At 40.1% G+C, this 25549-nt stretch overlaps 2 protein-coding genes across 3 annotated transcripts in view; one reads left to right on the top strand and one right to left on the bottom strand.

Annotated features, from left to right (window-relative positions):
* Positions 1-963: 963 nt before the first annotated feature.
* On the bottom strand, positions 964-4026 carry med10 (mediator complex subunit 10). Its single transcript, XM_079259202.1, has 4 exons — positions 3791-4026; positions 3631-3714; positions 1945-2047; positions 964-1602 (listed from the first exon to the last, which is right to left on the bottom strand). Exons 1-4 carry the CDS (start codon positions 3910-3912, stop codon positions 1507-1509), a joined length of 405 nt encoding a protein of 134 aa, XP_079115328.1. The 5' UTR covers positions 3913-4026; the 3' UTR covers positions 964-1506.
* Positions 4027-7821: 3795 nt separating this feature from the next.
* The window catches only part of ube2ql1 (ubiquitin conjugating enzyme E2 QL1), a 28720-nt gene continuing 10992 nt past the window's right edge, over positions 7822-25549 (top strand). Inside the window, exons 1-3 of one of the 2 annotated variants that reach the window (XR_013771724.1) lie at positions 7822-7989; positions 8702-9635; positions 20944-21322. Coding sequence is in view for 1 of the 2 variants with exons in the window: in XM_079258969.1 (XP_079115095.1) it covers positions 8931-9635; positions 20944-21075 (837 nt within the window). In the remaining variant the exon portion in view is untranslated. Of the gene's footprint in view, positions 7990-8701; positions 9636-20943; positions 24346-25549 lie in introns of those variants that run through there. The other variant, XM_079258969.1, reaches the window with a different exon arrangement.

Below are 25549 nucleotides of genomic sequence, written 5' to 3'. Positions count from 1 at the left end.
TACCTTCATGTTGTGTGCTCTAATGCACCCCCATTCCATCATGGACACAAGCTTTTGAACATGTGCAGGTAACATCCTGGATGCTCTCTTTGCTCTACAACCTGGAGGACATTGTGGTCAGGATTTCCTAAAAGCATTTCATATTCTCATAAATTAGACCACAGCTCATTCTTAACAAGCTCAGACACAGAGACTTACCATTTCTGGTTCTTGTTTGAGTCTTTTTCTGGGCTCTGTAGTTTTAATAAGTGTTTCATAAGTGTTTCATGTGATGACCACAACAGAATATTGTCTTTGTATTTATGCGGTACTGCCTGAGAACCACACAGGAATGTTTCCACTTTGCACTATCATCCAGATTTCACAAACTCTTAATAATGACTATTGCAGATTAAGTTCCCATGTGTGTTTTTTTTTTTTTTTTTTGCAGTTTAGTCTTTCTACATTTAAATTCTGTCATTTTCCTTCAGGAAGATTTATGCTCTTCAGGATGCTGTTTTGTATCAATAATTAGTTGAGATGCTCTACCACCAACGTGTAAAGGTTGCTGAGTTTTATGTTTCACCATACGGTTTAAAGTTTAAATATGACCTTTTTTTTGTTTTTTTGTTTCAAATCAACACCAGTTTAATTATTCACATGAAAGAAAAAGAAACTAAACAACCTTCAATCATCAGGATCGTTGTGTCAGACCAACACGTCTGACTGATTTCCCTCATTGTGGTTTTGAATGCATGTTATTGATCCAACTTCCTTCTTTTAAACAACATAAAACTGATATTTGCAGTAACGTTTATATAAAATGGATGTATCTAAATTTAAAAACATGCAGATTCTGCTGCTAGTGAAAAGTTTTTGGTTATTTTACATGATAATAAGATCTCTGCCTCCTCGGTTGAGGTCACCTACAGGTAAATCATATAAATTTCTGCTTGTTACATAAACTAAATAAAACAAACACAATAGTTTCAAAAGGACCATTTATTTACAAACACAATACAAAAAAAACAACTGGACTCATTTTTGACCATATCAAGTGAAGAGGCACAGAACTGCACTCAACATTTGCATTCAGCCATCAAGGCCACTATAAACCTGAGCTTCATACAAAATGTTATGAACTGTCTGCCATAGAAATGTAATATGCAGAATGGTAAAGACGCAATATAAACTGTAGAGAAAAATGAGTATAAATAGGCAATATTTACACATGATTGAAACAATTCAATGCTAAGTCTCTGCTTGTGGAGTGGGAAGCTGGAACAAACACTGCTGATCATATATTGTCCATGCATAAACTTTGTATTCTTGCAATGCAGTGCATAAATAGCATGAGGAAGTCAACAACCTTCAGGATCAATAACCAGCAACAGCATCACAAGTTTTATGAGGAACAATTTGTTATTATCACGTCTGTGCAACCACAGAGCACCCTGCTTCATCCCCATCCAGGCTTGTATTTCAGGGACCACAGGTTGAAGCTCTGGGCTCACAGTGCAGCAGTCTCTAGGAGGGGGCGTCCTCTCCATGGATAGCTTTATACTTGGCCATGTCTTCAGGAAAAACTTTGCTGAGCTCAGAAATCAAAAGGCTCTTGAATTTCTACAGTGAACGGGGGAAAAAAGACCAAAATTAAAAAGTAGTTTGGTTAAATAAAACCATAATTACTTCTCATTTTATCAAGAAAATAAATAGAATTGTGTGTTTATGACAAGGGCGGCCAAAATAAAATCTCTTTATGTCTACTTATATCAAGCAATAAGTGAACATGTTACTCAAATTAACTGAATGATTGGGTATTGCTTTCTAACACACACAGAACAAAAAGCTGCAAGGATATGTGAGGACATACACTTTGACGTATCAACTCTAAAAATGCCTAGAAGCATTTTACAAGGAGGGTCACTGGTGGGAAACCTCAATGTCCCTGGGATAATCTCTTACCGTCATGGTGTCTATCTTTCCTTTGACCTGCTCGTTCCTCGCCAAGGCTCGCTCCAGACATTCCTTGGTGTAAAGCTGAGGGTTTCGACCTTGATCAATGTACCTTCAAACCCAAGATTTCATACCAGAAGATTTCATTATGAAGCACAAATAAAGCAGAATAAAATCTAAAAAGCCAGATTTAGTCATTTATACCAGCATTCAATTCCCTAAAACACTGACAGCACTTTTGGATATGTTATTTTGAAACCTACTTATTTAAGATATGCTATTTTAAGAGTTAGTGTATGCCAAATGTTAACTCTGTTCTAACTCATGGTGAAAAAGACCAGTATGATGAGACCAGTACGAATAAACAGCCGAGAGGGAAGGATGCCGTTCAGTCGAAACGAGTTGTAATAAAGTTCCAACGTAATTTTGACTCTAAACCAGTGTTTTTCAACCACTGTGCTGTGGCACACTAGTGTGCCCTGAGAGATTATCAGGTGTGCCCTGGGAAATATCCAATTTCACCTGATTAGTCTAAAAAGCAGCTCTGTGTTCATCCAGGGCACAGGTGAAAGATAATAAAATTCCTTTTTCTTGGGTTTATCGTATTTCTTTTCAAGGCCACTTTCACAAGGTGGACTTTATATTAATATGGGCTTTTAAAAAAAAAAAAAAAACAACAACATTTTGGTTTGTAGTGTGCTTTGTGAGTTTTCGGTGAGAAAAAAAATGTGCCTTGGCTCAAAAAAAAAGGTTGAAAAACACTGCTCTAAGCGACGTGTGTGATCTTAGCGCACCCGTTTATGTATTACCAGCAATATGGGAAAACAATAACAACATAAAGCAATTGATAAACTGCATTCACGTTTGTTATCCAGCCATATGGCAACACAGCCATACAGGGAGAAAATTACAGGCAGTGTCCAGAGTCAATATACAAAGACATGATAATTGAGCAGTATAGAAATATTATAGAATGAAGACATATTACATACACTGAGCAGTTCAATTATTATTGTTGATATATATGTTGCTATTGTTTTTATTATTATTATTATTGTCATTATTACTGCATTGCTCCATCACTGTAACTGCTTATTGTATTCATATAGATTATGAAATATAAAAGGACAAAATTATTCTTTTTTTTTTTTTTTTTTTTTTAAGTTGTATTGCTATGGGTTAATATTGTTGTTATTGTGATTGTGTTGGTCATCACTGGGGTGGGATTACATATAATCTTATGCTTCTACCCACTCCTTTTGAACATTTTGTCATCTGTTATTTGTTATTATTATTATTATTATTTATACAGGTATTACTAATATACTTGGTTGCTACTGTATATACATATATATAGGTTATTGTTATTGAGAGTGTGTTGCTCATCACTGTAACTGCTTATTGTATTCATATAGATTATGACATATAAAGGATATTATTATTTTGATTATTATGATTATTATTAGTAGTAGTAATAGTAGTATTTTTTTTTTTTAAGTTGTATTGCTATGGGTTAATATTGTTGTTATTGATATTGTGTTGCTCATCACTGGGGTGGGATTACATATAAACTTATGCTTCTACCCACTCTTTTTGAACGTTTTCTCATCTTTTATTTCTATTTTCTTGTTTTTAGATTTCATTATGTTCAAATAAACTTTTTTCGGTCAATAAAAACCCAGGAGATGGACTCACTCGAAGACTTCCAGCGGGACATTGATCTCATGAAGCTGCTGGCGGCACTTCTCGATGTCCTGCAGTCCAGATATCATGAAATTTCTGGGAAGAAATGTTAACAAAGCGTCTCAACAGGCTGGAAATGTCCCTGTTTGTGTGGATCAGAGTAAAAACTCACAGTTTCTGGTTGAGGACTGCTTGGCTGCTCGGCTGGAAGTCGCTGACGATGATTCCCAGCTGTCGGATGTTCTCGATAAATTTCTCCAGATGCTCCTCGAGGTTGTCAAATTTTTCAGCCATTTTTCGTTAAGTGTTTGTAAACAGCGACAAAGTTCAGGAAAACCCGACCGATTGGGGAAAATATCTTTATCTAATTATCGATGTTTACTGTTAGCTAACAACGACATGGCAGCTACGACACCGCAGCACTTTACGGCCAGATATCAGCCTATCGTTTAGGGCGCTGCACTGCTACCTCGGTAACACACTGACGTACTGCGAATTAAAACGTCGTGCTAAGAGTGAGGCAGAATCGCCTTTGTGAAGAAATTGAGTCATAGTGAACTTTTTTTTTCCCAATTTAGCGTTCATTGGTCTGTATGTGGGCAATTTTTTTTTTTAATGATTTATTCGACTATTAAAAAGTGTACAACAAGTCAGGGTACAAACAGACGACAATAAACAAAGTGACAGTGGTAGAGAGATGTGTGAAACGGTACATTTCTCATAAAAAAAAAACAAAGAACAAAAACAAGAGGCAAAAATAAAATTATGAAAAACAGGATAGCACAACTTACAAGACATATTAAGACAGCAAGGACATACAGATACAAGTATAATTTGATTTAGCTTTTAGGCTCTTGTGGACTAGACATTGATTTAGAAGTGATTTAAAGTAACAGGTGAAGCCATTCATAAACCCATTGAATGATGGAATGCATTTTTTCCATTTACAGCTATGAATGTGATATTTACCCAGCATGATTATGAGATTAACAACATCTGAGATGCTTGTGTCCAGGTCGTCCATGAAATAAATAATATCCTTATGGGTAAACAAATGGATATTGTTCATTTTTAAAGAAATCCAGCTGTGATGTCTGAGCAGAACAAGTTAATAACAGAGCATTAAAAAAAAAAGGGTGCTCAATGATTTTAGCCTTGGAAAAACAAAAATTACAGTATCTACTTCAAATTTAAGAGTCACACTGAACTGAACATTAACTATTTATTTATTTATTTATTTATTTATTTAAATGACATTGTTTTGTCAAATAACTGAAAAAATACCTGAAGAAAGCAAGAAAAACGTATTGTTTGTCAAAAAATGTTCAGAGACCTAGAACATAATAATATATGTTATTGTTTTTATATATATATATATATATATATATATATATATATATATATATATATATATAAAGGTTCAGAGACCTAGAACATAATAATATATGTTACTGTTTTTATATATCTATATCTATATATATATATATATATATATATATATATATATATATATATATATATATATATATATATATATATATATATATATATATACATACAATAAAGGGGAATTAAATTATAAACTGAATAATATGTATTTATATAGAAGATTACCTAAAGTGGAAAACACTAAGAAAATTAATTTAGAAGAAAATTAATTCTGGTATAAAAAAATTTCTTCTGGAGATTAAGTTTGGCCAAAGCCAATATTAACCCTAAGTAATCAATTTAATTTATATCACCAACTTCTCCTGTTGGTTAACCTGCATAAGATAAGGCTACAAGTTCTCTGTGATACTATGTTTACATACACAAATATATAAACAAATTTGCTTATAAGCCCAACAGACCCAATTAAATCAGTAAAACACCTACATATGAATAATGAAAGGTCTATTTCTACTCGTCTAAAACAAAGCAAAATAAATTTTCTTACACCAACATAGCATGAAATGTCAACATGGAAAGCATGCAAAGTATAAAAATATATATATAAAATAGTAGATTATCACAAAATGCCAATTTCCCCTTCAAACATGGCAAAATTGGACCTTAAATGTAGGATAGAAGATCCTGGAAAAATGGCTCAAGCTAGCTACAATTGAAAATACACAATTTAAAAGCCCAAACCTCTTTCTTCAAACTTCCACCCAAAGGCACGCCTCCAAAACACAAAAACACACACTGCTTTTATTGCCATCCAATTGTTTAGAATGGGCTGGTTAAACATATTGGATGGTGTTTTCCAGTCCTGTCCAGTTCACAGATGACTAAATATATTTTATTATATTACATATATTATAACTGATTGAAATGCATTGTTTAAAGTACAGAACTATGGCCACGGTGATTGACTGGTTGTTTACTTCTGGTAGCTATTTCTTACCTGAGCCAGAGGTGTAGTTTGGCAGGATTCTGAGTTCATCGTCCTGGGTGAAATCAGGACATAAAACAGTCAGACTAAATAACCAGTAACCTTAAGTTCATGTGCCGATCATCAACTCAGGAATTAATCAACCTCGCCTTTCTGCTTGACTCAAATCTCAAGTTTGAACTGTTTCCTAGAGCCCCTGACAATCTTCAATAAACCTTTTACTTTATGACCTGTCTCCACTCTGGTCTGCTTAATAGTCCACTTTAAACTTTTAGAAGATGTAGAAATGATAAGAAAATCAGTCACATGTTGGTTATGTTACATATATTTTCTTCACGGCACATGGAAATAACAGAGAAACCTTCATTGCAACCCACGAAGTTAAACATATAACAAACAATAAAGTATTTATAACAACCGGGAGGAAATTGGGGATCATTTTTTTAATATTTGTTGTGCTTTTTTGTAGTTGTCTACTTAAATACAGAAGGAACGGAGGACTTCTTTGTGAGATTTACCAACACAGAGGTAGACCTGAGATGCATTGTAAAAACCTGCTGTTTCCATTTAACCTGCAAAATAACCCGGAACTCAGATTACAGTGAATTGTGATTTCACATTAAATATGCAGTGAGACTAAAAGTGAAAGTGAATGTCACTGTCAGTGACATTACTCTCTTCACTTCTGCCATTTTCACTCTTACCAGGAAACCCGCGAATAATAAGTTACATGGAATTAGACAGGAAGTCAGTAATTCCTTTCAACATAAAAGCAAGGATATTACTAAATATAATCAATAGATTCAATAAGGCATTGGAAACATTCCTCAGAGATTTTCTGCTATTGACACGATAACATCACACAGTTGCAACAGATTTGTCAGCTGCACATCCATGATGAGTCTCCTGTTCCACCACGTCCTGGAAGTGCTCTGTCGGATGGAGATCTGGTGACTGTAGAGGCCATGGGAAGCTCAGTGAACTCATTATGCTCAAGAAAGAAGTTGGAGCTTTGTTTATATGGTGCATTATCCTGCTGAAAGTAGCCTTGAGAGGATGCCACACTGCGGTCATAAAATAATCAACATGGTCAGCAGCGGTACTCAGGTTGCCTCGTGGTGTTATGTTAGTTTGTACAAAGTGTACAAAGAAATGTTCCTGCATCACAACACCTCCAACAGCTGCCTGAATTAATGATACAAGGCAGGTCGGGCTCATGTTTTCATGTCTTTTACTCTAAATTCTCATCTTTCCATCTGAATGTTACTGCTCTAATGAAGACACTTCAGAACAGGGAACTTTTTTTCCTAACCTTCTGTTCTCCAGTTTTTGGTGAAATGTAGCCTCAGTTGTCTACATTTTCATTTAGACAACTTCTGACTGGTTATACTCTCTTTTCAGACCATTCTCTGTGAACCCCAGACAGGGATGTATGTGAAAATCCCAGTGGATCAGCAGTTTCTGAAATAATCAGACCAACCTAAATGTCAGCAAAGTCACTTAAAACCCAGTCTTGACTATCTCCAAAAGTGGCTGCCATTTGATTGGTCGATTGATTATTTATCAAGAGAAAACACTGAACATGTGTGCCTAAAACGTGTCCTGTGAATTTACTGTAAGTTAAGTCAAATTAAACATGTAAAAGGAGCTACAGACTAACACAGAAACTAGTCCCGAACGCGTATGGACATGAGTGCTTTTATTGTTGAGCCCCCATGCGAGCACAACTCGGCTCAGAGGAAGCAGGAGGATTACTGGGGGCTGGCTCGTTCTCGGTTGCATTAAAGCAGGAGCTGCTGCAGCTGCACACACATACACTCACACACACACACACACACACACAAACACATCAAAGGTTCTCCTCCTCCTCTTCTTCTTCCTCACTGCAGCTCTCACCGACAGCAGGTCCACTGGATGGTGGAGCTTTTTCTCGGTGTTTCCACGGAACATAGCAGGACACAGAAACGGGACAGAAGTCGGGATTTCATCGGTACCCGGTAAGACCAGGCTTCTGTCGGATTGCTGCTCTGAAACGTAGGGTCACGCTGGAGAATACACGCTGAGAAATTACTATTTCATTCATATAGAGCATGGATAAAATATGGACAATGCTGTTAACATATATATATACATATATATATATATATATATATATATATATATATATATATATATATATATATATATATATATATATATATATATATATATATATATATATATATATATATATGTATACCCTGTGTATTGTGGTATCTCGTAAAATAACCATTATAATGTTGTTGGTTTTTTTTATATTCAATAGACTACATGTCCTATTTCTGATCAAATATAAATGTTTCTTACGCTGTAACAACATTAGAGCTCATGATGACATTCTTTTCGTTCTGTAGGCTGATTGTCCAACATGTAGCCTTTGTACCTTCCTTTGATTTTCCTTTAAAAGCCTGAGTGTTTTCGCTATGACGGTATAATAGTTGGGCCTATACATGCCTCTCTTCCAGTGTATTATAGGATCACTTAATTGCCTCTGCGTAACGGATCGTCCTATCAGTGGAACAACTGCAGTCAGGATGTGCGTCCATTTCTGAGAAGAGAGGGAAAAAATAAGACATTTCACTGGTTTCTTTGTCAACATTGTTTTATTTCATGTGGATTTTCATCTAGAGCTTGCGTTTATTTGTTGTTTTGCTGTTCTTGCTTTGACAGTGGCGCTGTCAGGAGGATGCAGTGAGGAGAAAACGGCACAGATCTCCCCCGGTTCTCTTCATCCTGAGGCTGCAGCGAACAGAGGGGGGGTTGCGGTATAACAAGGTTAATAATCAGCACCAGTAAAAGGTCGCTTGTGTGAACAGAAACCGAGTGGGGGAAAGAAAAGAGTGAATCTTGCCCCTGTGCGGGGGGAAGGATCAGAGATATAAAGTCTATAAAGAAAATTATGGCCACCCTACTGCGGAAGATCGGTCTGATCCGCCTGCACGACCGAGACACAGAGGACCCGAAGCACCACCAGGGCTCGTTAAAGGGAACCAAAGGGAACCAGAAGAACAACGCCAACAAACACTGTCAGACCGCCAACGAAACCAACATCCTGAGCACTCCGGAGATTAAGGCGAGGAAGCTGGACCAGCACGGCAAGGACAAGCCGACTGGCAAAGAGAAGCAGGGAAAGGATGCAAAGGAGAAGCAGCAGACGGGAGGAGGCGGGAGTAAAGCCACCAGTGCCTCCTCCATCCCACCGCTGGCGCCTCACCGGCAACACTGCACCCAGGTCCGGACGCGGAGGCTGATGAAGGAGCTACAAGAGATCAAGAGGTTAGGGGACAACTTCATCACGGTGGAGCTGGTGGAGGACAACCTGTATGACTGGAACGTCAAGCTGCACCAGGTAGACAAGGACTCGGCGCTTTGGCAGGACATGAAGGAGACCAGCACCGAGTTCATACTGCTCAACGTCACCTTTCCTGATAATTTCCCCTTCTCGCCGCCGTTCATGCGGGTCCTGACGCCCCGGTTGGAGAACGGCTACGTTTTGGATGGTGGGGCCATATGCATGGAGCTGTTGACCCCCCGCGGATGGTCCAGCGCCTACACGGTGGAGGCGGTCATGAGGCAATTCGCTGCCAGCCTCGTAAAAGGACAGGTGAGGGGAGGGAAAGGGGTGGTGGTGGAAGAGGCTGGTTGGATGAGTGTTTGTGTTTGGGATGTCATCATCCATCCGGCAGATTATTCATCTCTAATACATGCCTTATTAGTCATAACACGCAGTGGATATATGAGCCATCCATCATGAGTTCATGCGTAAATTACGCATAAAAAGTACGTAAAGCTTTCATACTTATATGGCATTTGTTTCAGTCAATGTGTTTTAGTTCAACTTCAAACATATCTAAACCTGTGTTTGGTTACTTCATTTATAATCAACTTCATAATCCCTTTAATCTTTCTTGTTTAACTTTTTTTTTTTTCTTTTTTTTTCTTTTTTTTTACAATTTTACCTCAAGACTGTTTTTCGCTTGTAAATAACAGTCTCCATCTTTTATTAATGATTTTTTTCAAAATCATAACCTAAAAGACTGAGATGATTTTCTTTTTTGTCATGGGAGGATTTATTATTTACTTATTGAATATAGGAAAAAAAAAGAACGTTATCCTTCAAAATTATTCCATCAAACATCTTTTCTTCTGCATATATAATCTACTGATAACACAACCTAGCACTCAGTGTTATGTCTTACATTGCAAGACTCAAACCATCTTCCCTGAAATATAGAAATTGAGATTATTATTAATCTTTATGTGACTTTATGGCAGCCATTTCATGCATGCGACCCTTAGTATCTTCTCCTCCTCTCTGCAGTCGCTCTCCTTTTATCAGTTCTATAAATCAGCTGCATTTGACAAAGAAGACCTGCTGCCACACAATGGAGAGGTCCTTTTGCCAGCCTTAATGCAGTCTTGCTATATCTGTAGTCCCATTGGATTAGACCAATAAGAGGAAGGAAGCAATTATTCCTGTCACGATGATGGCTATGAAGACCAATGTAGACAGAGAGACAGCAGGTAGCCTACCTACAATAGTTGCCCTCTGTGACTTAGACTGTCTGGATTATGTAATCTTGTCCAATCTGTTTTTTCACATCCTCTCTGCGCTGCAGCAGCATCAGGAGCAGCAGCAGCTCAATAGAAATGGCTGCACTTCCCAGGCTGTAATTGTTTAGACCGAGCAGTTTTTTTTTTCTGCTTTGCTGCCTGGACCCGAGTCTCTGCATGAAAAAGCTCATTTTTGCATCACATTCCCGGCATCTGTTGATACGAACGGAATGACGTTGCAGTGTCAGACCTTATGTAAACTGTCACCGGACTCTCCTCTACAGCTTTACCCCTCCACACACACACACACACACACACACACACACACACACCAACCCCTCCATGCTTTGATGATATAACTAAACATCATTCCGGAGTCATTTATGGTCATTAAGCACCTGTCACCCGGAGAGGTCATGCAAAAAGCTGCAGCCACATCAGACAGACTGAGAAAAATGTGTTCAATTTTGAGTTGCTGCTTGAGGAAAGGAGCAAACAGTCCTGCAGTCTTTCTTTCTTCACTGGTTCGCTAATGGAAACAATACTGATGAATTATTCCTCTGTCGCACGTGTGCATCACTTCATCTCTTTTGTCTGCCTATTTTTGGTCCGTGTGCACCGGCAGTTGCATGTGCTGTGTCCTAATTTTCTGCGGGATGTATTCGTCTTTCGTGAATCATGACAGACAGAGCACACAGACCTATATATACAACCAGATACACACGACGTATTTATTCACCCTTGGATGCTGCTTCTCTGTGACAATGGCAGTATCGCCTGTTTAGGCGCTTCCTGTCTATTTTTAGAGTGAGAGGATGTATGCAGCGACACGGTGCTGAGTTGAGAGTCAACACACTGTCCTCACCTGCGCAGGTTTGGGCATATTTTAAGAGATGTGACTGAGCTGAAGGCAAACATCAGACTGAGACATCTCGCTTCTATTAATAAGGCAGTCTTTGTCAGGATGTAATAATCCGGCCTGTGCTGCAGAAAAAAAAAAACCTCATAACGTTGTGCAGAAAAAGGGGAGAAGAAAGCAGCTGTTGCTGCAGGAAAATCCAGCGGATGAGACTTTTAAAATGAAATCCAATTTGAGGCATTCGATCCGTGCTGCTTTGTTGTCAGCTCAGAAGTGTTTAACAACACACCAGTGTCAAGAGTTGGATGATGGGACACTTAATGCTGCCTATAAACCTGCTCTCCTCACTTTGAGCTGCAGCTGACAGTACCTGAATTGATTTTTAACCAGCAAATATTCATCATCATCATCAGCCATCAGATGATAAATAAAAAGGTGTCAACCTGCTTTAAATATCATTGTGGTTTATTTGATAAAATTATATCTGATACCAGGGTTAGATTGTGGAGCTTTTTTGCCATGTTTTATCATTTTAATTTAGGCATTTAGAGTATTTAATCTTTTAAAGAACTCAGTTTAACAGCTTTCATTTATTTACAGAAGGAAGCATAAAACATCTGACAGTATAATCACCGTACTGGATAATGACCATAAGGATACGCTGCAGAACCTGAAAACGCTAAATTAACAGGATATTCCAGCAATTTCACCATTATTGCTTCAGAAAGTTGCATAAATCACAAGAGACGAATAAAAGGGTGAGTTGATAAAAGAAAATCATTAAGGTGGATTATTAAAGTCGAAGCCTTCACGCCAGTAGAGATATCACAGTTTATTCATTTTATTTTTAACCTTTGTTCATATATGTGATCCCACTGGACACAATGTCTCATTTTCAACAGAGACCTGCTTCAGATAAAACTGCAGCGATAAAAATCCAAACAAAGAATATGAGATGCATGTGCAGGATGCTAGAAACAGTAACCGATTAAAAACAGCAACAAGCTCCCAGTGAAGATTTCACTAATTTGACAGTTTTTTTTAAGAGTCTACTCGTAGTCTTGCGTGTCCCATAATGCAGCAGATTGTTGTCTTTTATTTAGTGTTTGCTTGCTAAAAGCTTGTCACACAACAAGGACTCTTAATCCTAACACGAGATGACCCCGATGACATCAGCGGGAGTTGTTTTTAACCTCTAGAGAGCGCCAGCTGAGTCTCAGTCGTCCAGCTTGTGGTGACGGAACAGAACTTGTGTCAACTTTCCTTCAAAGCATCTGCTGCCGTTCCTTCATATGAAATGCAACGTAGTTTACCTGCGAGTGTCGGGGGAATGTCGGTGTGTTTAACCTGTAACGACCCAGACATCAGCCCCATGGGGGCCTCCGTGTTGATCTGATGATGGTATTGATCCCTGTTTGTTTATCCCGACCCTGTAGAGCACATGTCTGTGTTATGCAATCCCACCCCAACCCGAAAAGCTGCCTCCCAACATGCACTGGGGCCTTTTCCTGCACTGCCCACTGACCAATCTCCATTCACACGATTACCCAGCAGCCACTCTACACAAGTGTGTCCCTCCTCAATGAGCGGGCGCTTAGCGGGGACAGATAAAGGGGGGGGGGGGGGGGGGGGCTCGCAGACACGTGATGCACCGGCATAGACAAAACACGAACTGGTTTGATTGTTCCCTCTCTGTTTTTACCTGCTGTCTTCGTCCGTTTTCACATGCGCCACGTTGTTATGGACGACCGCAGACACAACGGCGTTAATGAATGATTGATTCTCCCGTTTCTCATAAGAGCAGGAGGTTTGTTGTGGGTTTATGCGTCGACACTCACCGGTGGACGTGGATTTGAATGCAACAAGATGCTCTGTGCAGATGGAGCAGACCAATCAGAAACAAGCGCATCATGCTAAGACAAAACAATGAACAGCTTTGGGTCTCCTCTTTCCTGATCTTGATCGCCATGGCAATCACACCTCATTAACAATGGCCAGTTGCCATAACGATATCCCTCCAAGGCATTGGTCTGCCATTTTGCAACCATATGGAGGACATGCAAAGAAACGCATGGATCATTAGTTTAGGACTTTTTTTTGTTGTTTTTTTTTCATTCCTCCAGTGGACGTTCTGTGTGCGTCCGCAGGGTTACTCTGTATGCAGGCCTGTGGCTGCTCAGGAGAGCTGAGCAGGTTTTCTCACACCGCGCTGCTTAGACGACAGAACCTGTCGGTTTGCTTTACACGGGACGGATGTGCAGATGTGCTGTTTGACAAAAGAGGAGGAAGTTTTTTATCGCGGCTTTGTGAAAGAGCGAAACGGAAAGCATGAACTTTACATAATGTCTGTGTGCATGAGTCACCCAGTGAGTCAGCATTCAGCTTTCAAAGTAAAATCCATTTCTCATTGCAGCACTAATCAGCTTAAGAGACGCTGTCACTGCCTGCCTTGTGTCCAATGAGTGGGACTCTTGTTTTTTGCCATTGGTGGACGTTTTTAGTTCGGATATCAGGACATGTTAAATAAAACAGGAATATTAGGGCGTGTTCCTCATAACGTGTCCATCAGATGTCTGAAACAAGTTGACGGGGTGTTGTGTGAACGCCTCTAAGCCTCGCAGTGAAACCAGGCCACTGTTGCTACAGGAATGGAAAGTGTAACCCTAATCTCCAGATCATACCTCATCTCTTTTTATCCCCTGCAACACTTTTGCCCTAAAATAGCCGAGTAAGTATGCAAGAGTCCATGCTGGTCATCCCTCAGATATCATGGAAGGAGAAATTCTACATATGTGTGATGGGTCTTACTGCTGTGCAGGAATAAAGTCAGAAAATCAACTTGTAGTCAGTAAAGTTTTTTACCATCTAATACCTTTTACAGCTGGCATCAGTTCATTCATTCCTATATTTAAGCTTTTGCTGAAGTTTGTTGCTTAATGAAACCATTTGTTATATTTATGGATCTGAAATTATCCAGGTTAAATATCCAAATCCTGTCAGTAATAAAAAGACTTACTCATTTCTTAAATAAGTTATCACTAGTAAAAACAAATGTTTCCAAAGAATAAATTATTTTATGCGATAGAGCTGTGGCGATATGCTTTCGTCCCGATTCGATTCGATTCTGATTATTTGGGTGCCGATTCGATTTAAATTGCAATTCTTACAACTTTTCCATATTACTGATTTTTGTAGATTAAAAACAAAAAAAAATGTACTAAAGTTTTTTTTTTGCTTGTCATTTTTCTTGATTTCAATTAGGAATAACAACACAGTAGCCAAACAATCATTCGTCTGCTATAATACCCAAGAAGACAAGTTAAAAAAAAACAAAAAAACAATAAAAACACCAAAAATAACAGAAAATTTATGTTGGTTTTTTTTATTTATTTTATTTGAAAAAAAAAAATTTTTAAAAGAAAAATAAGTTTTTTTAACGAAAAATCGATTATAAAAATTGTCAAGCAAAAAATCCCGATATTTGATTTTTTGTTTTGATTTTCCTACCCCTGCTATGCGAGACGAAAGGCAGACTGGAGGTGCTTTAACTATTGTTAGTTACTGAAAGAAAAATCAAAGAATAGAGGAAGAGGAAGAACAAAAAGTGAAAAATGCAACAGATAAACAAAACCTGAAAATCCCTGGAGATTTCTGTTGTGGACAGCAGAAACTGATCAGCATTAAAAAGCTCTTATTTTTCTCTTTATTCTGTTTTTCTACCTTTTTTCTGCATGTAAATAGTTACAAAGCTCAGAGTTTGCATCATGTAGTTCTCACTTCACATAGGACATCAGCATGTGACAGTAAAATGCGTATATTGGTACATAGAAAGTACAAAGCTGTAAAACAAAGATTTTCCCTCCTCGGTTCTCATCAAGCGACTAATAACGTGTCCACTCTTGTTCTGGTGTGATGTCGCTGACAGCTGCCTTTCCTGGCTGAGATAAACATCTGTAATAGCTGGAAGAAAAGGTTGGTAGGTGGTGTTAAACCTGCAAAACCTTCAAAACAGACAGCATGAAGTCTCATTCAGGTCCATTGTTGCCCATTTAGACATGGAAATATCTTTAAATAGAATTATTAGCAAGAATATATACATGTAGATTATTGTTTTGTCAACTGCAGAATAAGAGATTTTGTATCTAAAATTTTGCAGCATCATCTTGTACCTGCTTTGTTGCAAGGTCACTACAGTGGCCTGGAAGGGACAAACACATATAAAACACTGTCAATAGAGCAGGCATCTTGACTTTTTGTTTTTTGTGCTGTGTGTGCATTTCTTCTGAATCAGGAAATAGAAGTGGTTAAAGAGCACAGATCTCAGTCAAAAGCCTTTGTAATATTTTTGCCAATAATTGTGGGCATTATTTTAAGTTTTTCCGTATTTCCTCATAGTGAAGAATCCTCTTAAAACTTCCTGGGTACAGACTGGGGATGGGGAAGCGGGGTTACCCCCAGAACCTATTCCCTTGTTCCTTTTTCTATTTCTGAGATTTTCCTGAAAATTTAATTAATATTCTTCCATAACTGTTTGAGTGATGTATCTAACATACAGACAGACCAGTGCTGCCTCCATGCAGTACCTCTGCAGTGATGCAGGTAATAATAATGACCACAATCAGTGCCAAAAAAAGAAGAAAATGATACTGGCCTGGTGGAAGTCTGCGTTCTCTGAGTGCTTCTAGTCAGTTTACCCAACTTGCAGAAGAAACTCGCATGTCTAACTGAGCAATAAGCCCTGTTTTTTGTTTTTATATGACACCACATGCTAACATTTGTAAATCTGTATATTTCTATGCCAGAACCAATAAGAGTGTAGTAAATGTTAGACACGAGTCACGTACATGGACATGCATGTTTCTGCACGAGTCATTTTCAGTTCTAACCCTAACCCTTCTAAACAGACCATCAAACAAACAAAGAGTTGCTATTTAAGTAGCTTTTGTTACCTTAGCAAACCAAATTAGCTTTTTAGCTGCCTCTAGTGTTCACGCAGAGGTAATGTAACCTGGTTTTATGAACTTTCAAATAAAATCAAATCAAAGATACTTTATTTATCCCCGAGGGGAAATTCAAGGTTCGAGTCAGCTCGTCCAAGGTTAGACGTACAGACATGTAACATTTGACAAGTTTACAGAATGAACTGATACTTCGGCCCTGCAGCCAGTTTTACCGGCGCTAAATAAATAACTACAATCATAATTATAGTTTTTTTTAAACATGTAGGTTCCAGTCTGTCCATATTTGATGTGTTATTATATTACAAGTTTAATTAATGACAAAGACCCTTCTTAAATAATTGCCTACCAGTAAAAAAAAAGTGCTATTTGTCATTTGTCATTAATTAGGGTCATACGAAGTATGGCAGGGCCCTATTGTTGTTGAAATGTTTATTAAACTTGTAATTTAATAACGCATCAAATATGGACAGACTGGAACCTACATCTAATTATGATTGTAGTTATTTTATTAGTTAATTTATTTTGAAAATATTGAAAATCTTACATACTCCACCTTTAAAATGCGGAAAAGATGACATGAAGAAGGATGGGTGGGTGTTGGAAAAAGAAAAAAAGAAGTATCGTTACACTTCACCTAAAGGGGAAGGATAAAGATCTATTTATTATCTATTATTTACGTATTTAACTGCATGAAATCCAATCAACCTAATTCCTGGAAGTATCCCCTTAAAAAAAGTTTGAAAGCAGACCTGACCCTCGATGCCCACCAGATAGAGTGTCCCTACGACACAAAGACCCTCCTCTTGGTGCTCAACTTTGGAATAATGACTCCGTTTATGCATTGAGGACTAGAAAGGCATAGCTGGAGCGTGCACCTGAAGGAATGAGGGGCACACTGTAGATGTGTAATCATATCCGGGTGTTTTCTGCACTGCACTACAGCATGCAGAGGAGCGCCCCATCTGAGGGAATTTCATTAGCACTGGTCTCAGAGCAGAGAGTCTTGATGCCACTTCTCTCTCTGCCAAGAAAATACTGTTGGTCAGGGGGGAAGTGGTGCAGTGTTACTGAGCATGTGCAAACAAAACGCTAGTGTTTAGTGAGTCAACAACAACCAGATTTTTCTGTGTAGCTGCAGTATGACCAGTGGACAGAGACTCCCTGTGCTGTCAGATCTGCATGTTTTGATCTTCCTCATTGTGACGCTCCTGCGTTTCTGAGGTGATTCTAATGCTAGTGCCACTGGTATGAATCACGCATTTGTCATGGCTGTGTTGTCACTGCCATGCATGTCTCCAAGTGTTAGTTTCTTCAGCATGAAGGCAGTTGTTTCTTTTTCCCTCCGCCCTCCCACACAGTTTTCTTCAGGGAAGACTTAGCACTGCTGACAATAACAGAATAAGCAGCTTTATCATCACAGGCTGGGCCCACACCTCTTTTCTCCTTCTTTTTTCCACCATCTTATCCCAAGTATATTATTAGCACGGTGTGGGAAGGAGACAGGGCTTCAGTATGGTGTCGCTTAGGTAAAAATGTGTAAATTACCATGCTTTTCACACGGAGCATGACGGAGTTGTATACACATATTCTGCCATATGTGCAATCTTTTCATCATTTAATGCAGTGGCTGCTTCTAGCTTCCCACTGCACAGCATGCCAGAGGGTGTATTTTCACTTCTGATTGAACATGACGTCTTAAAAGCTCTTTGTCTGCCTTTTAAAGATTGATCTAATGTTGGTCAGTCTGCATTCAGACCGCTTGTCTTGTCAACATCACCCCTGCGGCAGTGCATTGGCCATTAACCTCATCAGTGTGCATGTGTGCTGGTTTTTGTCTTGAAACTGCATTACCAAGATGAGACTGACTTAACTGCTGACAATATAACTAAGAAAAGCATCTTTCTTCCCCTCTGATAGCTCACCCAAGTCAAACCACATTATTCTGTCTTATTTGTGGTCATTTCTAAAGGCTCAATGTCAAAAGACATGACTGAAGGACTCAAATATAGCCATTTTACATCCATTTTTTGTTTCTCTGACAGTAAAAATGTGCTTTTAGAATTATTTCCAAGATAAAAACAATCAGATGTTTTGTCCACCTTTTGAGCCTCTACTTCTTTTTAGGCCCATATAATTAACAAATAACATATTACATATAATTTAATCTACTCCGGCTTCCTCCCACCATCCAAAGACATGCATGATAGGTTAATTGGTCACTCTAAATTGCCCCTAGGAGTGAGTGTGAGCATGAGTGTGGTTGTTCGTCTCTCTGTGTGGCCCTGCGATGGACTGGCGAGCTGTCCAGGGTGTACCCTGCCTGTCGCCCAAAGCCAGCTGGGATAGGCTCCAGCTTCCCCGCGACCCTGAATTGGAATAAGCGGTTCAGAAAATGAATGAATGAATGAATGAATATAATTTAATCGCCATGTTGCTGCAACTGCAAGGTGTATGTGAACACCTTTCCGGTCCTATTAAGGGGAACACTAGTTAGATATGTGTAAATATTATTATAATGAATGAAGTTGACACATAGCACAAATGAAAAACAAATATTTTCACAATGAATGTGATAACCTCTTTGGAATAATGCAGCTGCAGCTCCAAACCTTTATCAAGCCACAGGACAATGTGTGAATAATCCAATAAAGTGCGTAGTGTCTAATAATTACTGTAGCTTCTCAGACAGTCAGTTGTAACATAGACCTACCTGAGATGCTTTAATCTTACTTCTTCATCAGAGGTGTCACTGGATGGTGTGTGACGGGTAGAAAGCAGCTGATGTTCATTGAGGTGGCGTCGACCTGTCGGTCCGATTGATCTTCAGGTTTATGTTTCAACTGAGTGTCTGATAACAAAAGGAACTAAATAAGCTGAAATATGTGAACATTTTCTCTGTAATGCCACCTGTGATAGAGAGTTTTTAGTGCAGACAGATCAGGCGAGCTCTCTAAAATGGCCATTTTGGCACAGATCATCTGTTCTCAACTAGGGGAAAACAGGTTTTAAAAGGTTGAATATTGTTGACCGAACATTTTCCTTTCAAACTCTTGGTAGTTATTGGGTAGACAAAAGGCTAATCTGTTGCTTTTCTTGTACGAGCTGTCCGGTCCCTGTACGACAGGTGTCAGAGCTTGGTCCGCATTGCCGGTAGTAAGTCAGATTTGTTTTCGGTGAGGGTTGGACTCCGCCAAGTCTGCCCTTTATCAGCGATTCTGTTCATAACTTTTATGGACAGAATTTCTCGGCGCTGTCGAGGTGTTGAGGGGATCCGACTTGGTGACCTCAGGATTGGGTCTCTGCGTTTTCCAGATGACGTGGTGCTGTTGGCTTCATCTGGTCGTGATCTCCAGCTCTCGCTTGAGCGATTCGCAGCCGAGTGTGAAGAGTCTGGGATGAGAATCAGCACCTCAAAATCTGAGACCATGGTCTTCAGCCAGAATAGGGTGGATTGCCCTCTCCGGGTCGGGAGTGAGGTCCTGCCTCAAGTGGAGGAGTTTAAATATCTCGGGGTCTTGTTCACGAGTGAGGGAAGGATGGAGCGCGAGATCAACAGACGGATCGGTGCGGCGTCTGCAGTAATGCGGGCTCTGCGCCGGTCTGTCGTGGTGAAGAAGGAGCTGAGCCAGAAGGCGAAGCTCTCGATTTACCAGTCGATCTACGTTCCTACCCTCACCTATGGTCATGAGCTGTGGGTCGTGACCGAAAGAATGAGATCTTGTATATAGGCGGCTGAAATGAGTTTCCTCTGCAGGGTGGCCGGGCTCTCCCTTAGAGATAGGGTGAGGAGCTCGGTCATCCTGGAGGGGCTCAGAGTAGAGCCGCTGCTCCTCCACATCGAGAAGAACCAGTTGAGGCGGCTCGGGCATCTGGTCAGGAGGCCTCCTGGACCTCCCTGGTGAGGTGTCTCTGGGAGGAGACCCCGGGGAAGACCCAGGACACCTGGAGGGATTATATCTCTCAGCTGGCCTGGGAACGCCTCGGGATCCCCCCCGCAGAGTTGGCAAATGTGGCTGGGGAGAGGGAAGTCTGGGCTTCCCTGTTTTTCCCTGTCCCCGCCACCCAACCCCAGATAAGCAGCGAAGAATGGAAGGATGGATGGCTGCTTAGTCAGATGAGGTACTCACATGCAGAGCTGTAACTAACAAAGAGGACACGAGTGCAGCTTCCTGCAGCTTAACAAAAGGCTTCAGGTTGTGAAGTTTAGGACATGAGTGAGGCTTCTAGCACCAAAATAGCTCTGCCACGCGATGAAAGGCAGCACTTTGTTGCCCTATAATGCCGACATCATCTCTGTGATGGTGTCTAATTCATCAGAGTTGAACGCTGATGTCAACCATGTGACTAAAATGACAAACTATGAGCATGGCAGACCCCTCTAAAGACCCCAGGAAAATTTTAGCCATCTATTTTGGATGTCCATTAGTGACAACTTGATGCCTTCTGCATTTTTTAACTGTCCTCGCAGTCCTAACCTCATTTCTCTCTCGCTCTCCCCTCCCCCTCTCTGTGTTTCTCTCTGCTCCTGCCTCTCACAGGGTCGTATATGTAGGAAAGCAGGGAAGTCCAAGAAGGCTTTCAGTCGTAAGGAAGCCGAGGCCACCTTCAAGTCCCTGGTGAAAACCCACGAGAAGTATGGCTGGGTGTCTCCCCCTGTCTCCGACGGCTGAACGATGGGCCATCGTCCCTCCCACCCCCGCGCTAGCCGGACAATCCCAACTAGCCCCGGCACGCAAAACGACACACCACGCTAACTCAACGATCTCTCATCTTCATCGCTGGCTGTTTCACTCCAGATTTTTTTTGTTTTATTTCGGGGTTTTTTTGTGTCTTTGTCTTTAGTTTCCATCATCATCTTCAGGCAGGCTGTGGGAAGTTGGACTCGTCGTCATTATCATCGCTACTCCACTTTCAGAAGTAACAAAACAAAACAAAACAAAACAAAAAAAAAACAGGACTGTTTTTTTAGTTCACCTCCGTCTCGCCCAGGGACTCTTTCCCCCATTTTGGAAAGGCCTGAGAGGAAGCGTGTTTGCGAGTATGAGTGTGTCACCTCATGAGACGTCAGCTGGGATTGCATGCACGTACATGAAAATGTGCAATGTGTGTCACTTTCAGTGAATTTCTTTTGTGTGTGTGTATTCTTTCCGGTGCACTCTCATGCATGTGCAGTCGGACAAATCGGACATTGCGAACTTTTACCACCCATGTGAAAGACTACTGAATGAAGGAGACTCACCTCTCTCTCTCTCTCTCTTTCCTGTCCTTCCCATCCTCCCCTCTCCTTCCATCCCTCATCCCATTTTTTCCTCTTCACCACTGAACTGGCCTCACACCCCACCTTCCTTCCTCTTTCTGTGTAGCTGTCAGGTCATTTACATATAAATGAAGCCGTTAATGTTTAATAGACGGGCAGCGCAGCAGCATTTATACCCACTCATTCACTCCTTCATCTCCCCTTTCTTTCGACTGTGCCGTTGCTCACAGTTCAATGCAACATAAAGATTGTAATTTACATGGAGCTGTGCTCTCTTTTCTTTCTTTAACTTGCTTTCTTTTTCTTCTCTCAGTCTCTTGTGGCTAAATCTAGAGTTCCCTGTTGCATAGATGGATATCGATTCCTAATGGAGAAAAAAAAAAAAGTCACATGTTGCTTTATGCAGAGACCATGTATGATAAATAGAATGACAGTCAGTCACCTTCTTTCTCCTTCTCTACTCTCATGTTAGAGAGAGTGTGTGTGTGTTTAGGAGTGGGAGAAGGCTGTAATTCTCATGATTTAGATACCAGATGGTACAGCTGAAGGCCAGGCTTCAGTATGTGTGTGAGTGTGTGTGAGCAAGGGAGACGACCCTTTAAATGGTGAAAAATATGATTTACTGTGAATGACACTATGGCCTAAAGGGAGTGCTGTTTTTTTTCTGCTAAATGACATGCCATCTTGTTCCACTGTCTGTGTCAGTGGTGTTTCTGTAAACATGAGTGCAGTTGTAACCGAATATCCACGTGCACATCCCTCTTGTCTGTCTTAAGATCCCATCCGCATTAAGAACGAAAGGTCAGGATGGGGAGAAAGTAGAAAAAAAAAAAAGAAAAAAAAAAAACATCTCTGACTTTTAAGCGTGCTCCAAACATGCACACACCTCGCCTACGCATTTGCACGACACACAATAACACAGCAGTAAACACCCGGGAAAGGAAAATGGTCAAGAGCTGGAGCGCCGCGGCGGATGGAGTGGTGCTTTAACTGAGCACACGCTCCAGAGCCCGCCTGATTGATGTCTGCTAGGAGATGGAGACTGAGTGCAGTAGGAATAGGTGGATGAGGAGGAGAGGAAGAACAGAGGGAAAGGAGGGAAATGCACGAGCTTTGATCGTTGCCTGCTGCTCCTGGGAAATGTCAGGTGGCTTGCAAAATGGCTGCAGACAGATATCGCTTTGCTCTACCTGCTAGAGTTCCAACATTTAAAAGGACTTTATAAATGTGTGATATTAACTGTGCAGCTGCAGTAGAGTCAGTATCAGTCAATCAGCCTTTACCGGCCAGACTGTCTGTCCGTTCAGTCCAGTGGGCTCCATGTTTGTTTTGCTATCTGCCAGTTAAATGTCAGAGGAAAGCTGCTAATTGGTCTGACATTTCAGCAGAGCGTCATTAGAAAAGAGCAGCGAGAGCAGGAGGATGGAGGACGACAAACCTCCCGCTCGGCGCTGACATATCGTCACTCTCCTCTCCCGCCCTTTTTAGGTTTTTTTTTTTGTTTGTTTTGGAGGGAAGGGGAGGGAGTTACCTTGGTGCCAGTCATCCTCATGCGCGGTTTTTTTTCGCTAAACGAGCTAGCGCGGCATGTTCGGATCACGTTGCATCGTGTTCGAAAGCCTGCCTGCACACATGTGTGAGCAAAAATTGTGTTTAACACTCCCAGCGTTGGAAAAAAAAAAAAAAAAAAGGCAACAACTACAACACACCATCTGGTATGTGATCATGTATGAAAGTGTTAGTGCTCTTTGAATTTGGCTAGTCATTTCGGGGTTGGTCGTATAGTGATCTCAGCAGAGAAAACCGTAAACTGAATTATTGTTTAGACAAAATATTTCAAAAAAGCTGAGTGTTTGCTGGTTCCCAGAGAAATAATTTTGTGATATAGTTTAGACTGGTAGTTTGCAGACACTAACTGGGTGAACTGATTATGTTGTATTATATCTGCATGTGATATGTGATTGGTAGCTAGCTACTGTATATCTTTTTTCAAGAAAAGCAAGAAAAAACATGGGGAAAAACAAAATTGCAAATGCTTCTCCTTTCTTGGTATATACTTTTTTTTTTGTTGTTTTGAGTTCTGTACTGTATGGACTTTCCTTTTCTTTCTGAGCGTCCTAAAAATGTCACATTGTGTTATATGAATGTTTGTGTTTTAATTTATTTGTGGTTTGCCAAAATGATGATTTGAAGCATGTTGCAGGTATTGTCACAAGAAAACAGGAAGAAAAAAAAACCCACTACAATGAATGATAGCCTATGTATTTGTTCGATGGGGGAGGTGTGTTCATTTGAGGGGCGTTCATGGAGCAAAGACGGACAGACAGTTGTAAAGCCTCAAGATGATAAAGGGGGTATTTGGGAGTATATCAAAGTAGAATCAACAAAATTCCCTCACTCCCTTTAGTACTTCCCCCTCCATGATGTCACTACTGTCCCTTTCCCATTGGTCCTGCTCTATACACTGATTTGGTTTGTGGGTAATGCAGTCAATATATGGACCTAAGCTACCCCCAGTCGCAGATCTAGGATCAGTTTGGCCTCCCAATGCTTCAAATCTCATCTCGTTAAGGGAATCTGACCTGTGATCAGTACTGTGGGCAACTTGGTCCCACTCCTGACTTGAGTGTTTGGTCGAGACCGAGGTCAATCGGTGAAAGGTCATTGCAAGACCAAACAGGAATGTGCAATAAAAGTTACAGCTTAATTCAAACTCGACTGATTTGGTGCTTTTGTTTTATGTCTGAACTATGAGACTCACTTGGATCCATTTTAATGACCCACTTCAGGCTGCTGTGTCCTCTGCCTGGTCTCTGCCTTGTCCTACTTTTATTTAATGCAGTTCCTGAAACAGGACAGAGTGGAAGCATCCATTCTCCACTCCAGTTCCAGCTGGCTTGTCCGGCTTTAGATTTGCATCACCTCTATGAGGGCAGAGTGGTACGGTTGGGTTGCAGAGAGGTTTAAGTTGAATTCTGGATTAAAATTATGAGAGGCTGTGAAAAATGTATTTTTATTTGGAAAACAGGTGTTATTAAAAGGTTCCCATTGACAGATGTTAGACATTTTATTGGTAAGACATAAAGAAATTACATTCAGACGGTAAACAAACCCCCATTTTAATATTTTGTTTGGATTCGCTTTTATTTCGCCCTTTGGAGAACTGGTGCAGAGAATCCAGCTGAAGACATCATGTCACGACACTGAAGAAGTTTACAAATGACACGGCTGCAATAACAAATGAAAATGATGCTGGAAAACCACATAAACAATTAGCCAATCTCATACCAGAATTTAAGTCACTGGTCCACAGCAAAGGCAAAAGAAACGTGACGGTAATACATTCCTATAAAATCACTCTCTGGCTACATCGACCTTTCAAAATGATAGTTTGCCTACATTTATAATGATATGAAACTGTCAATCATAATCCAACTAATTTCATTTTCAAAGTATATAAAACATTAAATGCTTATTTTAATAATTTTAACATGTTTAAATTTCATAAAACATTAAGTTAAATGTCCAAATAGCCTGCTGCTATTAAGGAGGCAGGAGGGGTGGATGGTGGCTTTACACCATATATATGCAACAGAGCTAAAATCCCATCTTACCTGCAATTGTCCGACAACATTTCTCCACTTTGCTGCCATAGTTCATTTGGCAAAAAAAAAAAAAAAAAAAACACTGTAAGATGTAGAAACCGATTTAAATATCAGGATTCAGGATTGAACTAAATAGATAGGTTTACACATTTATAAACATATGGTTAAAGTTTTCCATCACATTACTTGAACGATTTATTATCCAAAACAACTGGTAATAAAAATGTAAACATCTCACATTTTCTGGCCTTTCCCTATTGGGGATGTGGACACCCAACCCTA

Source organism: Telmatherina bonti (genome assembly GCF_933228915.1).
Source record: "Telmatherina bonti genome assembly, chromosome: 19".
Lineage (NCBI taxonomy): Eukaryota > Metazoa > Chordata > Actinopteri > Atheriniformes > Telmatherinidae > Telmatherina > Telmatherina bonti.
Note: the sequence above shows the minus strand (reverse complement) of the source record. Positions and strands in the feature narration are given on the sequence as shown.

Bases quoted from the DNA above. Each gene is read 5' to 3' on its own strand.
- med10 (XM_079259202.1), bottom strand. From the start codon at position 3,912: ATGGCTGAAAAATTTGACAACCTCGAGGAGCATCTGGAGAAATTTATC. The intron at 3,715-3,790 runs GTGAGTTTTTAC...ATTTCTTCCCAG, and splicing joins GCAGTCCTCAACCAGAAACT to AAATTTCATGATATCTGGAC. The intron at 1,603-1,944 runs GTAAGAGATTAT...CGTTCACTGTAG, and splicing joins GAAAGATAGACACCATGACG to AAATTCAAGAGCCTTTTGAT.